Raw genomic sequence first — 12,340 nt, 5'->3', positions numbered from 1 at the left:
CTGCAGATGTCCAGATACTAAGGGATGGGCACCATTTTAAAACTAAATCTTTACAACTGGAACCCATTTCAAAACTCATGGTCATGTATGACCTCCTGGTTTGCAATCTCTGTATGGAGGCTAGCTATAGAGGAGGCCAGCTCGGCTGAATTCCCTTCCACCTCCAGGACTTCTCCTAGCTCAGGGCTGAGTAGGATTTATGGAGCCCCAGTATGCCACTGGAAGAGAAAAGATTGGGTGGTGAACTGCCTCCCCTTCTGGCCCCGGATAGATCTGGCTGGCTTGTTTCCCTGCAGAAAAATGACTTTCTGAAGGGGAAACAAAGGGAAGCCACAAGAGCTGTCATGCGACTTTTTCCAGCCATATGTTTTGAGTGCCCAGGCAGCTGACAGAGAGGTAAATCGCTGTGGGGCAGGAAGCGGTACTGGGGAAGACCTGGCTGGTGGCTCCTACCCTGTGCTGGGCTCAGCTGCTAGTCCAGACGGACTTCCTCTTCCCCTGCGTGGCATCCGGGGCTGGGTCAGACCCACCCCCAGATTTCTCCCCTGGTTGCAGGAAGCTCTGCAAACTCTTCCCCCCCACCCTAACCCCTTCCTGCACCCATCACTCCTCAGCTGCAGGGGGGAGGATCCCTGTACAGGGAGCTGCATCCGCCCAACCCCTATGCATGCAGACCCCTTCATACCCAGACCCTCCTGCTGAGCCTCACCCCCCCATGAGCCCCACTCCCACTGCACCCACACTCCTACCCCATCGAGCCCCAACCAGTTGCACCTGGATCTGCACCCCACTGAGCCCCCCACACCTAGACCTCCCTGCCGAGCCTAGAGCACCCCCCCAAACACCTTCACCTGGACCCTCCAGCAGAGTCCCGTTACCATTGCAACCAAAAAAACCCAAACCCTGTGTATCCAGGTCCCCTCCCACCCCCGCACTTGGATCCCCCACTGAGCCGCCTGTACCCAGATTGCCCCACACAGAACCATCTCAACCCACACCTGGATTCCCCCCCCCCCCCCACTAAGTCCCTCCACACTTGGATCCTGCCTTGCTGAGCCTGCCTGCCCACACTTGGATCCTGCCTTCCTGCCTGCCTGGTGCACCTCGCAAGGAGGGGCAGGGCCCTGGGGTGTTTCTGGGGCAGGCCCGGTCCTTGCACTATGTCGGTTGGGTGCAGCCTCACCGCTGAGTCCGTGTCCTGGGAGAGTGGGGTGGAGATGTACAGTGATCTCCCACCTCTGTGCAGCTGGTGGCCTGTGTTCCCTAATGCCATGCTGGAGCCTCCACATTTATTTGACAAATAAAATTTGCAGAATTTTAAAATACTGTGTGCAGAATTTTTAATTTTTGGCACTGAATACCCTCAGGAGTAGGATGTGGGGGAAGTTGGTATTAGGGTTGGTATTACTGTACCGACTTGGTATATAAAGGTTTCCGTATCCATGCGGACAACCCTTGAGCAGACCCAGATTCTCTCCTTGCACATGCTAAGCTGACCCAATGCTCATGGCTTCATTCCATCAGCTGGGCTCTTACAGAAGACACCAGCTCAGAACCCTGCTCTGCAGTGCCTGAGAAGGGGGTATATCTCATGGAAAGGTTTTGCCTTTTGCAGGTCCCCTGTCAGAGATCCATTTCCCCATAGACAGTCTGACCAAGAAACCCAAGGGATTTGCCTTCATCACCTACATGATCCCTGAGCATGCAGTGAAGGCCTTCGCAGAAGTGGATGGGCAGGTGTTTCAGGTATAGTGACTCTAACTTGCCTGTATGGTTAGGTTGAGGGGGAGGAGATGTTCGATCATAGGGATTATTGCCAGAAGGTCAAATGCTTATGGTGGTCCCACTGTGCACTGCTAATTGGGATTCCTGATGTCCTCAGTGCATTGAGGAATAGAGTGCCGTTAAGGTGGGAAGGGCTAGGCCAGCGGTGTAGCAGCACCAGTTTGTGTGGGCCAGTGGGTTCAGAAAACTCCAGGCTGCTGTTAGCACAGTGCTGTGCAGAGATCACCACAGGGAAAGTGTTTGGAGTTCGTTGATCTTTCAAACTCCCTGTTGGGCTGCTCTGGTGAGTTGCATTGGTGCCAGCCTGGAGCAGCAGAGGAGAAGGAAGGGGAGGTTCTCCCAGGTCAGGTTGAAAGGCCATTGTGGGAGGAAGTTGCATGGCAGTGCTGCATTGACGGTAGTTCATCTTACCTTGAGGCAGCGAGACTCTTTCTTTTGTGAATGTGGATTCAGAGGCACTAGGTCCTATACTCTCTGTCTCCTAGGGCAGGATGCTGCATGTGTTACCCTCCACCATAAAGAAGGAAGAAGGGGAGAACCTAGATGCTGAAGGATCCTCTTCCTACAAGAAGCAGAAAGAGTCCAAGGACAAAGCAAACAGTGCCAGGTACAGAGGGAGGCATTGTCACACAGCAGGAGCCTTTTGTTTTAATATGGCACTAACTTCAGAATTCCCCTTTGGACTAGACTTGAAATGTGTGCAGCTTCTCTAGGGGGTGTATTAAGGAACAGGGCCAGTCAAATTACTGTTATGTTGCCCCTTCCTTGACTCTCTAATGTCCTGGCATCTTCTCTCTTTCTGTCCTCGGCTCATCCAAAGAACAGGGATCTTTTTTTGGCTCATCCAAGTTGCCTTACCAGATCAGTCCTTCTAATCCAGTGTCCTAATTCCAGCAGTGGCAGGCTAAACAGAGCCCAGCCAATGCTCTGTAACTGTTTAAGAGTGAAGAATGTCCTATTCCACTGAAATGCAGCCTTTCCATTTTCTCTCCCACTACTTGCAACCCACTTGCTCCTCCATCCTCCTCTTCCTCCCATTCAGTTTGTGATCCTTGTTGGCCTGCTGAGTGTATCTTTTCTGTGTCCCTCTGAGGCAGATGCCAGTTGGAAGGTGTGAACCATCTTACGATTTAGTCCTCTTATTTTATTTTCTCTTCTTCCCCCTCTAGCTCTCACAACTGGAATGCACTGTTCATGGGCACGAATGCTGTGGCGGATGCAATCGCACAGAAGTATAATGCCACCAAGAGCCAAGTGCTTGATCACGTAAGTTGGATTCTAGCTGGGGAGCATCCTTTCAGTCTGTGGATGGAAGCGTGTGGGCCTGCAGCTTAAAGGCTGCTCCTTTGGGTGTCTTTCTTAGAAGGCTCTTAGCATGCTTCTTGGTACCATGAACTAAGTTTCCCTTAGTACATGTGTGCATGGAATGGCTCTTAACTCGGCACTAACAACTAGATGTGGGCGGTATCTGGGAGTTCATCTGAATGGGAGGTCACTTGCAGAGTGCTAAATGAAATACAAGGTATATCCAGGCACCTGGGTCATCCAAGGCAGCTCTTTTTACTTAGCAGTTCCCTATGTTCCTTCCCGTTCTCTGGCACAGGGGTTTCAGTAGCGCTCAGCATTGGCCTAACGCTGCTCCCATTGAAGCCAATGGGAGTTTTCATTGAGGTCGATGGGAAGCCAAGTTAGGGGGATGCTTGGTGCTTTTGAAAATCCTGCTGTGAGTGATAAGCGGGAGGCTGCAGCAGGGCGCCAGGCGGGTCCCAGTGGTGAACATGGGTAACAGGCAAACTTGGGCCAGATGGATCAGACTCCGGTTCAGGAAGCAGGAGCCCCCTCTCTCAAGCAGGTGGCATGTGGTTTCTACCCTCATCTCTAGGCTAAATGAGGACATATTGGGGAAGAGTTAATGAGTTTTACAGTGGGTGTCTCAGGCTTTAAAAGGAGCAAGTATGTTTCACAAAAATCATTCCTGGCTCTGCCTGCATAATTGGAGCAGTATTCACATGTGCCAGCCTTTCACCTCGGAAGAGCTGCATTATAGCCCACTGAGATCAGAAGTGATGTGCGTGTGAGGTATCCATCTCATTACTATGGACCAGTGGTACCAAGCACCCAGTGGCTGGGCTGGGTCTGATCCCTGTATGCACATTGTCCAAACCACGTGACTTGCATTCTGGAGAATCTGACTGCTTTTATTTAATACACAAGTAGCTCCTAGCTCTTGTGTGAAGAAAGCCTGTTGGGTGTGATTGATGTAATGTTGGTTTAGGCAGCATGGCACAGATTTGAAGGTGTGCCTTGCTCAGGTCACTATATTCATGTGTTAACTCTGAAGCCTAACAAGAGATCAAAGGGCAGATATTCAGATAATTTAAGTGCACAAGTATAGTAGAATCTCTGTTTGAACTAATTGGGGGTTGAGGAGTTCATAAAACTGAAGATCTCAAAGTTACACTTTGTACAGTGCATAAGTTGTGCTGTGGCACACTGCATCACTTGTTCTTCAAAGCACTGCAAAGCAATTTTCAGTGCATTGAAGGCATCAGAATGTGAGGGGATGTCAACTTGTTCTTCATTAACGTCACTTTTGTTGTGTGATCATTTTTTTGTTTTGTTTTTGTTTTTTGTCCCCCTTGTGGGGAAAACATGGTTCCTACAACTGGTCATTCGTAACACTGGTGTTCATAAAATCCAGGCTGTATTGTCTATGCCTATTTTGCTTCACAATTACTGCAGTTGTGTGTTCATAACTACACACAACTGGCCAAGTAGACACTAGCTGAAATAGCTGTGGTCCTAAAACTGCCCTGCATAACACTTCACTGCTCCCTTCAGCACCATTCTTCTCACTAGCTGAGGACTGAATCGTGCTCTCAGTTACAAGGGATGGAGTTCCCATGGGACTTACATCTGCATAACAGCAGGAATTTGGACCTAAAAGCTTAGGTATGGCCTACGAGTCATCAGCTAACCTCAGGGTGACGTTCTGGTTTGAATGAAGTCAATGGAGCCAAGATCTCATCCTCTGTCTGTATGCAAACCTCCAGTTGGTCCAGAGTCTGAGTGATGTGGGTGTTACTCTGGTTTAAGCCTGTTATTACCAGCATAGTTTATGCTCCTGATTTTGTCACTCTTTTTAGATTTAACCACTGTTTCTCTCATTTTCAGGAAGGCAAAGGCAGTGTGGCCGTGAGGGTAGCTCTGGGCGAAACCCAGCTAGTCCAGGATGTCCGCCAGTTCCTGATCGACAATGGAGTCAGCCTGGATTCCTTCAGTCAAGTGAGGCACTTCAGTAGCTCTGGCTCAGCAGAAACCCTGCTTGCTGCAGCAGCAGATGGCTTAATTTTTCTCACCTTAGTGTCTGGGTATTCAGGGGATTGGGTGTTCAGGAGAGAGTGATGCAGGCTGATGGTGTGGGGGTGCTCTCTATGTCAGGGTGGGTCACTCATCTATAAATACTTGAACGGTGAACAGCAGAGAGAATGGTCTGTAAAATGGCAGTCTGCTCCTGGCTTAGTGGGCAAGCTGGGTGCTAAGAGGATTGGGAACATTGGCCTTTCAGCTTTCTTGATCACGTGGTGCGCAACACACACAAAACTTGAGGCTCTTTTCACGCTTGTCATCCCATTGGTTCCTGGTGCTTAGTCCTTACAGTGCCATGGCTGGATGCAGAGAAAAACCCTAAACTTTGGAGTCGGTGGCACTAGGATTTGGGATGTTTCTTCTCCAGCTGCCAGGGAAGGTGAACACATTTGACCTGGCTCCTTTCACCCTCCTACTTAGTTGCAGCCATCTGTCTCTAGAAATCCCCCTTCAGGGCTTTTCAGTCTGCTTGTGATCTCCTCTGGGAGGTCTGCAGCTCCATCAGAAGCCTCAGGTCAATCTCAATGAGATTCTGAGAAGCTTGAATATAAAAATGTGAACTACAAAGTCCCTACTCCATTTTTTTCCCCTGGTTTTTCATTTCACAAATATGGATTTTTTTGGGGGGGGGCAGTTTTGAGTAGAGTAAAAAATAGCCATGTCTGAAATCGGTGCTAGGCTAGAACAACCTGCATGGCATCTTTGCATGCTACCCATCCTTGTGCACAGACCTCATCAGCACAGCTCTGGGGATAGGGTTTGCTGGCTGATGGCTGGTGCAGGACCAGCTGAATGATCACAGCTCATTAATAGTTCTCATCCTTCCCTCCCAGCCCTTAATATCCACATGTAAGTGTTAAATAAGTCAATTTACGGTTATGTATTATCTTCTCCCCACCCAAGTATTTCAAATGATGGGGGTTTGATCCTGATCCCCTCAACTCTCATTGAAGTCAGTTGCTGAGGTTGCTCAGCACCTTGCAGGATTGAACCCTAAATGTGCAGGAGTAGATTCACCCACCACAGAAATGTGCCCAGCCTGGAGTGGGACATGGCAGCTGTTTGAATGCACACAGCAATACGAAGCTAGCTGAACTGTAAAAGGAGAACAGCAGTGGGTGTGGATGTATTGTATGTTGGGAACTGATGCCTGTCCTGTGAGTGAATGGAGTTTGTCCATTGGGCCTGCATTTCAAATGGCAGGAAGGGAATTTTACACAGCTCTTTGTGGGTTTGCAGTGTATCCTGGAAGCATATAAAATGGAGCAGGAGGGCCCCAAAGTCTCAGACCCCTTATAAGAATCCTCCTCTGTATTTTTCTTCCCCCCCCCACCTTTTCAGGCTGCTGGAGAGCGGAGTAAAACTGTGATCCTAGTGAAGAATCTCCCTGCCGGCACTAAAGTGGTGGAGCTGGAGGAGGTCTTTGGCCCATATGGCAGCCTTGGGCGAGTGCTGCTCCCGGAAGGAGGGATCACAGCCATTGTGGAATTCTTGGAGCCCACGGAGGCCAAGCGAGCCTTCACCAAGCTGGCCTACTCCAAGGTAAACATGGGGATGGCAACGTGGTCATCTAATGTGGAACTCTCACTTCAGGAGAGGAGACCCAGGCTAGGCAGGCTAATGCAAATCCACCCTCTTCTCTGTCCCAGTGTTGGCACTTTGAGAAGCCAGGTAGGAATAATTTGATAAGGTATCAATATCTTAAACCTCAGATGTAATCATTAGTAATCAAATTCAAAAGGGTGCAAGTTCTTGCTTAATGTGGAGGGGCTGAAAGAAGCAATCTCTAGAAGTGGGGAGAAGGTCAGGGCATTTTTAGGAGAATAAAATCCCCCATGTTGCTATTTCCTGGTCCTTTGGTGTCGTTCAAACTCAGCCCTAGAGAACACTCCTGAACCCCCAGTGAGAACACGCCCTGCAGGGAGAGCATGCGGCTGTGCCTTTTAACTTCCAGACAGCTCTCATCTCCTGTAATATGTTCCTTGAGAAGGTAGAGCTGAGATTTGAACGTATGTTCTCTCCCACCCCCTCACATCCCCAAAGTCACTTCTCCCCTGCCTTGTAGCCATTTCTTGAATCTGTCACTCCTGCAGTTTCAGCACATCCCTCTGTATCTCGAGTGGGCTCCCATGGGCGTCTTTTCCTGCCCACCCCCTGAGAAGAAACAGCCTGAGATTCCAGAAGAGGAAGGAGAAGCAAGGCTGGGAACTGGTAAGAATTTTTGTTTGGAGGAGGAGGAGGTATTTACTATAGTGTGTGTGACCTGGCTCTTCCTGTAGAGCAGTGGCCATGCTGTGCGTGTCCTAAATGGATGAGAACCTCTGCCTTACTTGAAGTCCCCTCTTGAAGTTGCTTTGAGGATCGTGTGTCTAGAGATGAGCAGAGCTTCTCTTCCCCCATCATTCTGCAGGGCACTTGACTGCTGACCTGGGAAAGCAGGTGTCTCTAGACCTAAGCAATACAGCAGTGCATTTGCTTGTTGTTGCCATTCTCTCCCTTTGGGTTTTTGGAAGCCAGTGCTGGTGTTGGAAATGGGGTTAAAATTTGGTGCGGTAGCAGGGTTCAATTGGTAGCGTGTGTGAGGTCAGAGGCGTGAATAGAGCGAAGATATTAAGCAGTGTGGGAGAATGATTGTGGCTTAGAAATGCAGGGGCAGTGTTATTCATTTGTATTACCATAGTACCCAGGGGCCCTCGTTATAGACCAAGACCCCATTGTGCTAGGCGCTGCAGAAGTGCACAACAAAAATACGGTTCCTGACATAAGCAGCTTACAATCGAAGTACAACATAAGAGGCAACAGATTGCTATTGACGTGCCAAGGAGTACAAGTGAGTGATGAGACAGTACTGGGCAGCGTGAGAGGTAGAGATCTGTGCACACCAACAGACTGACCATTGCCATATTTCGTGTAGGCATCCTGACAGAGGAGGGATCTGGAGGAGGGTAATGAGGGAGGTGTGCCGATATTTATGGGCAGCGCCTTCCAAGCGTATGGCATAATGCAGGAAAAAGCACAGAGGGGGTTGAAAATTTAAAAAATGGGCAGTGGAGGATGGCCTCATGGGCTGAATGTCGCCAGCTCAACAGCAAATGAGATCCTATGACGGGCCTTGAAAATGAATACAATTGGCTTATCTTTGATGCAATGGAGAAGGGGGAGCCAGTGGAAGGATGCAAAGAGGGCTGACGCAGTCAAAGTGATGGGCTAGGGAAATGACCTTTGCAGCTGGATTCTGAATGGCCATGAGCAGGGATTTGTCAAGGCCAGAGAAGGATGCTCTAGGAATCGAGCCGCGAGGTGATGATGAGAATTTTGTAGCTGTGCGCATGGATAAGAGGGGCTGTATCGTAGAGGTGTTATGCCCAAAGAATTGGCAAGATTTAGATGCAGCCTGGATGTGAGGACTTAGAGAGAGGTCTGAGTTGAAGATGACACTCAAGTTGCAGGTCTGAATGGTGGTATCCAGTCCTTGACAAAGGAGGTAATGGGAAGGGTTTGTAGGGGAAGATTAGGAGCTCGGGTTTAGCCATGTTTAGTTTGAGTTGGTGTCTAGAGATTCACAGAATCATAGAATATCAGGTTGGAAGGGACCTCAGGAGGTCATCTAGTCCAACCCCCTGCTCAAAGCTGGACCACTCTTCAGTTTTTCCCCAGATCCCTAAATGGCCCCCTCAAGGATTGAACTCGCAACCCTGGGTTTAGCAGGCCAATGCTCAAACCACAGAGCTATCCCATCATGAGGCAGTGTCAATGACAGGCTGAGTTTTTAGTCTGGACAGGAGACAGGTCTGGAGTGAAGAGGTGTATCTGAGTTGTCAGCACAGAGGTAGTCATTGAATTTGTGTTTGCCAGTGACATTACCAAGAGATGAGGTGCAGAGAGAGAGGAGAAGAGGACCAAAGACAGAGCCCTAAAGAACCCCCACAGGGAGTTGAAGGGTGGATGAGGAGGATCCCCTGAGGAACACGCTGAAGGAGCGATTAGAGAGGTAGGAGCGGACAGAGTCACGGAAGCCAAGGGAGGACAGGACTTGAAGAGCACAGATGACTGTATCAGAGACGGCCGACAGGTCAAGAAGGATGAGGATGGAATATTTGATAGAATAGACAAGGGGGAGCTAAAGAAGAGATGCAAAGAGAAATTGTTTGCTTAGACTTTCCCCTTATTCGCCCTTAATGCAAATGCAGTGCGGACCAAGAAAATGTGCATCTTTCTTGGATGCAATAGTTTTTATGCTTCATGTGTTTTTGTATCAGTACTGGCAGATTCCTTTGTTGAAGGACGGTGATTTGAGGAGTTTCAGGAAAACTAGGCAGATGAGATTAAAGCCAGGCGAAAAAGGCAGGAAGTGTCAGGCTGAAGGCCTTTTTTCCTGCTCCTGAAACACACACATTGCTCGAAGATGGCGCTCATGACCAGGGCCGAACAAGGTAGTAATTGTGCTAGTCTCATTGCCACTCTCAGCTGTGTGTCCATGAAGCCCAAGCAGTGGGAGAACTTTGAAACCAGTGAATGTTTATGGCTTTGTGCGAGGATCTGTGGTGGCTTCTGTTGGAGCTTCTGATCTTGAGCCTTCAGCAGCTCCACTGCCCCAAAAGAGAGAACTGTAGCAACTCCTCACTTTCAACATCTTGGAGTTAGGAGGTCAGGGGGAATGCAGGGCATGTTGCGTGCCTTGAGACGCTCAGGATTGTTCCTGATACAGTAGTTTCTGGTGCTCAGTGTAGTCCATTTTTAAATGTCTTGGTGGATGGGACTAACTCCACTTCTAGTGGAGATGATCACACCGTCTAAGATCTTGCCATTAGTAGACACACTCCTGAGATTGTCAAATCTGGTGACTTGAGAGTTGGTCTTACTGGCGCTTAATTACTGAAGTGACAGCTGATGGGTAATATTTATGCTTTAGAAAGGGTATTATGATGAACATTATTATTATTATAGCCCAGACCTGAAGAAGAGCTCTGTGTAGCTCAGAAGCTCATCTCTCTCACCAGCAGAAGTTGGTCCAGTAAAAGATGTTACCTCACCCATCTCGTGTCTCAATTATTTCAAGAGGCAGCATAAATAGCGTACAGGGACTGTACAAGCCACCACCCCAACTAGAGAGTTTTCTCCATGTGCATAATTGGTATAAATGGAGACTGATCTCTATAAAGAGAGTAGGAGAAGCAGTCCCAGAACAAAAGGATGAGCAAGGCCAATCTGCTGCTGTTATTTAACATGCATCAGTGCCAGTGGGTCTCAACCAGGTCAGGTCCCCATTGTGCCAGGTGTTGTGTGAACACAGCAATTACAGTCCCTGCCCCAGAGAGCTTAGTCTGAAAGGCAAGACAGATGAGGTGGATGAGAGGAATGGTTTGTGGGGGGGAAGGATGAGATCGTGGTTACAGCATCTGACTAGGACTTGGGGGAGCTGAGTACAATTCCTGACTCTGCCACAGCCTGCCTGGATGAGTCACTGAATCCACCCAGTGCCTCAGTTTCCTCATCGTAAATTGGGGGCAGCGCTTTCCTACCCGACAGAGATGTTGAGGAAAAATCCCTCAGTGACTTCGGGGTGATTGGATACCGTGGTGATGAGGGCCCTATCAGTACTGAGATAGGAAGGATGAAGTAACACCAACAGTAGCTGTGATGGGGCGCTTTAGTATCGACAACATGACATGAAAGCAGATCGACCCCTCCCCCAAACTTTATAACAAAGCCAGTTATTGACAGAATTTCCCCATCAGAGGGAGGGGAGCGACACAGCTGAGCACATGCCTGTTGTCCGCATGTGTTACATGGTGCCCTCCTGTAAGGGTCTAAAGAGCCTAATTGAAGGGCCAGGCCTAAGGATCCCAGCTCTAATTGAACAAAGGGAGATAGCACCAGGCAGCAGGGCCCAGACCAGCTGATCGCCTGGCTGGCAGGTCGTGGAGCAGCGTGTGCATTTGTGTGCTTGCCTGTGTTAATTTCAAGCCCCACTGCACGCCTTGTATGGGTGAATTCCCACTGCTCTTATGGTAAGGACATGACCTTTTTTTATGTCTTTCCCCTCTCCATCCCTGGGGCCTTTTAGCATTGCTCTTGCATATTTGGGGTCTTAAACCCTTTTAAAACCTGTACGGAAGGAGGTTGGATAGCTGAGGTTTTATTATTTGTAATTTTTTTTTCCCCTTGGAAGCCTTTTCAAGACCATCAGGGAGGTGGAGAGAGCTGATGAAAAGCTTTTCCCATTCCAGGTCCTGGAGGAGGGACAAAGATAGGGGTAGCTGTTTTATCTCCCCATAACTGAGACCCTCACCTCCAGATAAAGGACTTTAAGCACAGGAGCTCCAGGAAAGCTGCTTCGGTTTGATAATGGTCTTTGCTGTCAGCCTTTGGCACCATACGCCTGGGGGAAGGTGTGTGAGGGAGGCAGCAGTAAATTCCTTAGTCTGATTACAACAGAGCCCCATGTGGCTGTGTGTGACTGTTGTGTTAACTGCAGATGGAGGCATCTTTCCCCGCTTCCAACCCATTTGTCTTCAAAACCAATGAATTTTCTGCACAAGTTTGCTGATTTCTAACAATTGCTAAAAGTTTCTCTTGCAATTAAGGGTGAAAGTGCTTGGCCAAAAAAACCAAACAAACTTGAAACATTTTTTTCAGGGCAGAAGAAATTTACAGTTGATCACTTGTTTCCGTGACTTGTCTGGTTCTGAGCAGCTTTTTAACCAAAGCAGGGATCTGGGTACACTCTGGAACCAACCCAGCTCATGGCACTGTTGTCTCAGCAGAACATTCCTATTCAACAGAATAGCAGATGATCAGCACAATACTCAGTACAAAGGGTAGATGCAATAGGAAGGCCAAGCTAGTCATATGTCTTTGGCACCAAGTACGCCTTCCGACACCTCTCTAGTGGATTGGGTCAGATCCTGCTCCTCTTGGAGATGATAAAAAAAACTCCAACCACCTCCCATGAATTGTAGTGGGGCGAGTTAATAAGCCTGATCCTAAGCCCTTGCAGTCAGTGTCAAGATCCCTGTTAAGTTCAGTGTGCTTTGGATGAGGCCCAAAGGCTACAAGGGATCTCTCACACCTTCCTCTGAAGTATCTTATGCTGATCACTGAGGTGGGAGGCCAGGCCGGCTGGATGTGGTTTGGCAACTCGTGTGTATGTGGTGAGCCCTGGAGAGAACTGTTGGTGCCCAGT

General features: G+C 48.9%; 1 protein-coding gene across 4 annotated transcripts in view; it reads left to right on the top strand.

Moving 5' to 3' along the window:
- The window catches only part of RBM19 (RNA binding motif protein 19), a 114,522-nt gene that overhangs the window by 13,800 nt on the left and 88,382 nt on the right, over positions 1-12,340 (top strand). For all 4 annotated transcript variants that reach the window (XM_043497809.1, XM_043497811.1, XM_038373136.2 and 1 more), the window contains exons 11-16: positions 1,616-1,746; positions 2,271-2,392; positions 2,955-3,051; positions 4,960-5,070; positions 6,496-6,696; positions 7,248-7,365. In XM_043497809.1, the coding sequence (XP_043353744.1) occupies positions 1,616-1,746; positions 2,271-2,392; positions 2,955-3,051; positions 4,960-5,070; positions 6,496-6,696; positions 7,248-7,365 (780 nt within the window). The remainder of the gene's footprint in view (positions 1-1,615; positions 1,747-2,270; positions 2,393-2,954; positions 3,052-4,959; positions 5,071-6,495; positions 6,697-7,247; positions 7,366-12,340) is intronic.

The sequence above is a fragment of the Dermochelys coriacea genome, chromosome 15 (genome assembly GCF_009764565.3).
Source record: "Dermochelys coriacea isolate rDerCor1 chromosome 15, rDerCor1.pri.v4, whole genome shotgun sequence".
Classification (NCBI taxonomy): Eukaryota; Metazoa; Chordata; order Testudines; family Dermochelyidae; genus Dermochelys; species Dermochelys coriacea.
Note: the sequence above shows the minus strand (reverse complement) of the source record. Positions and strands in the feature narration are given on the sequence as shown.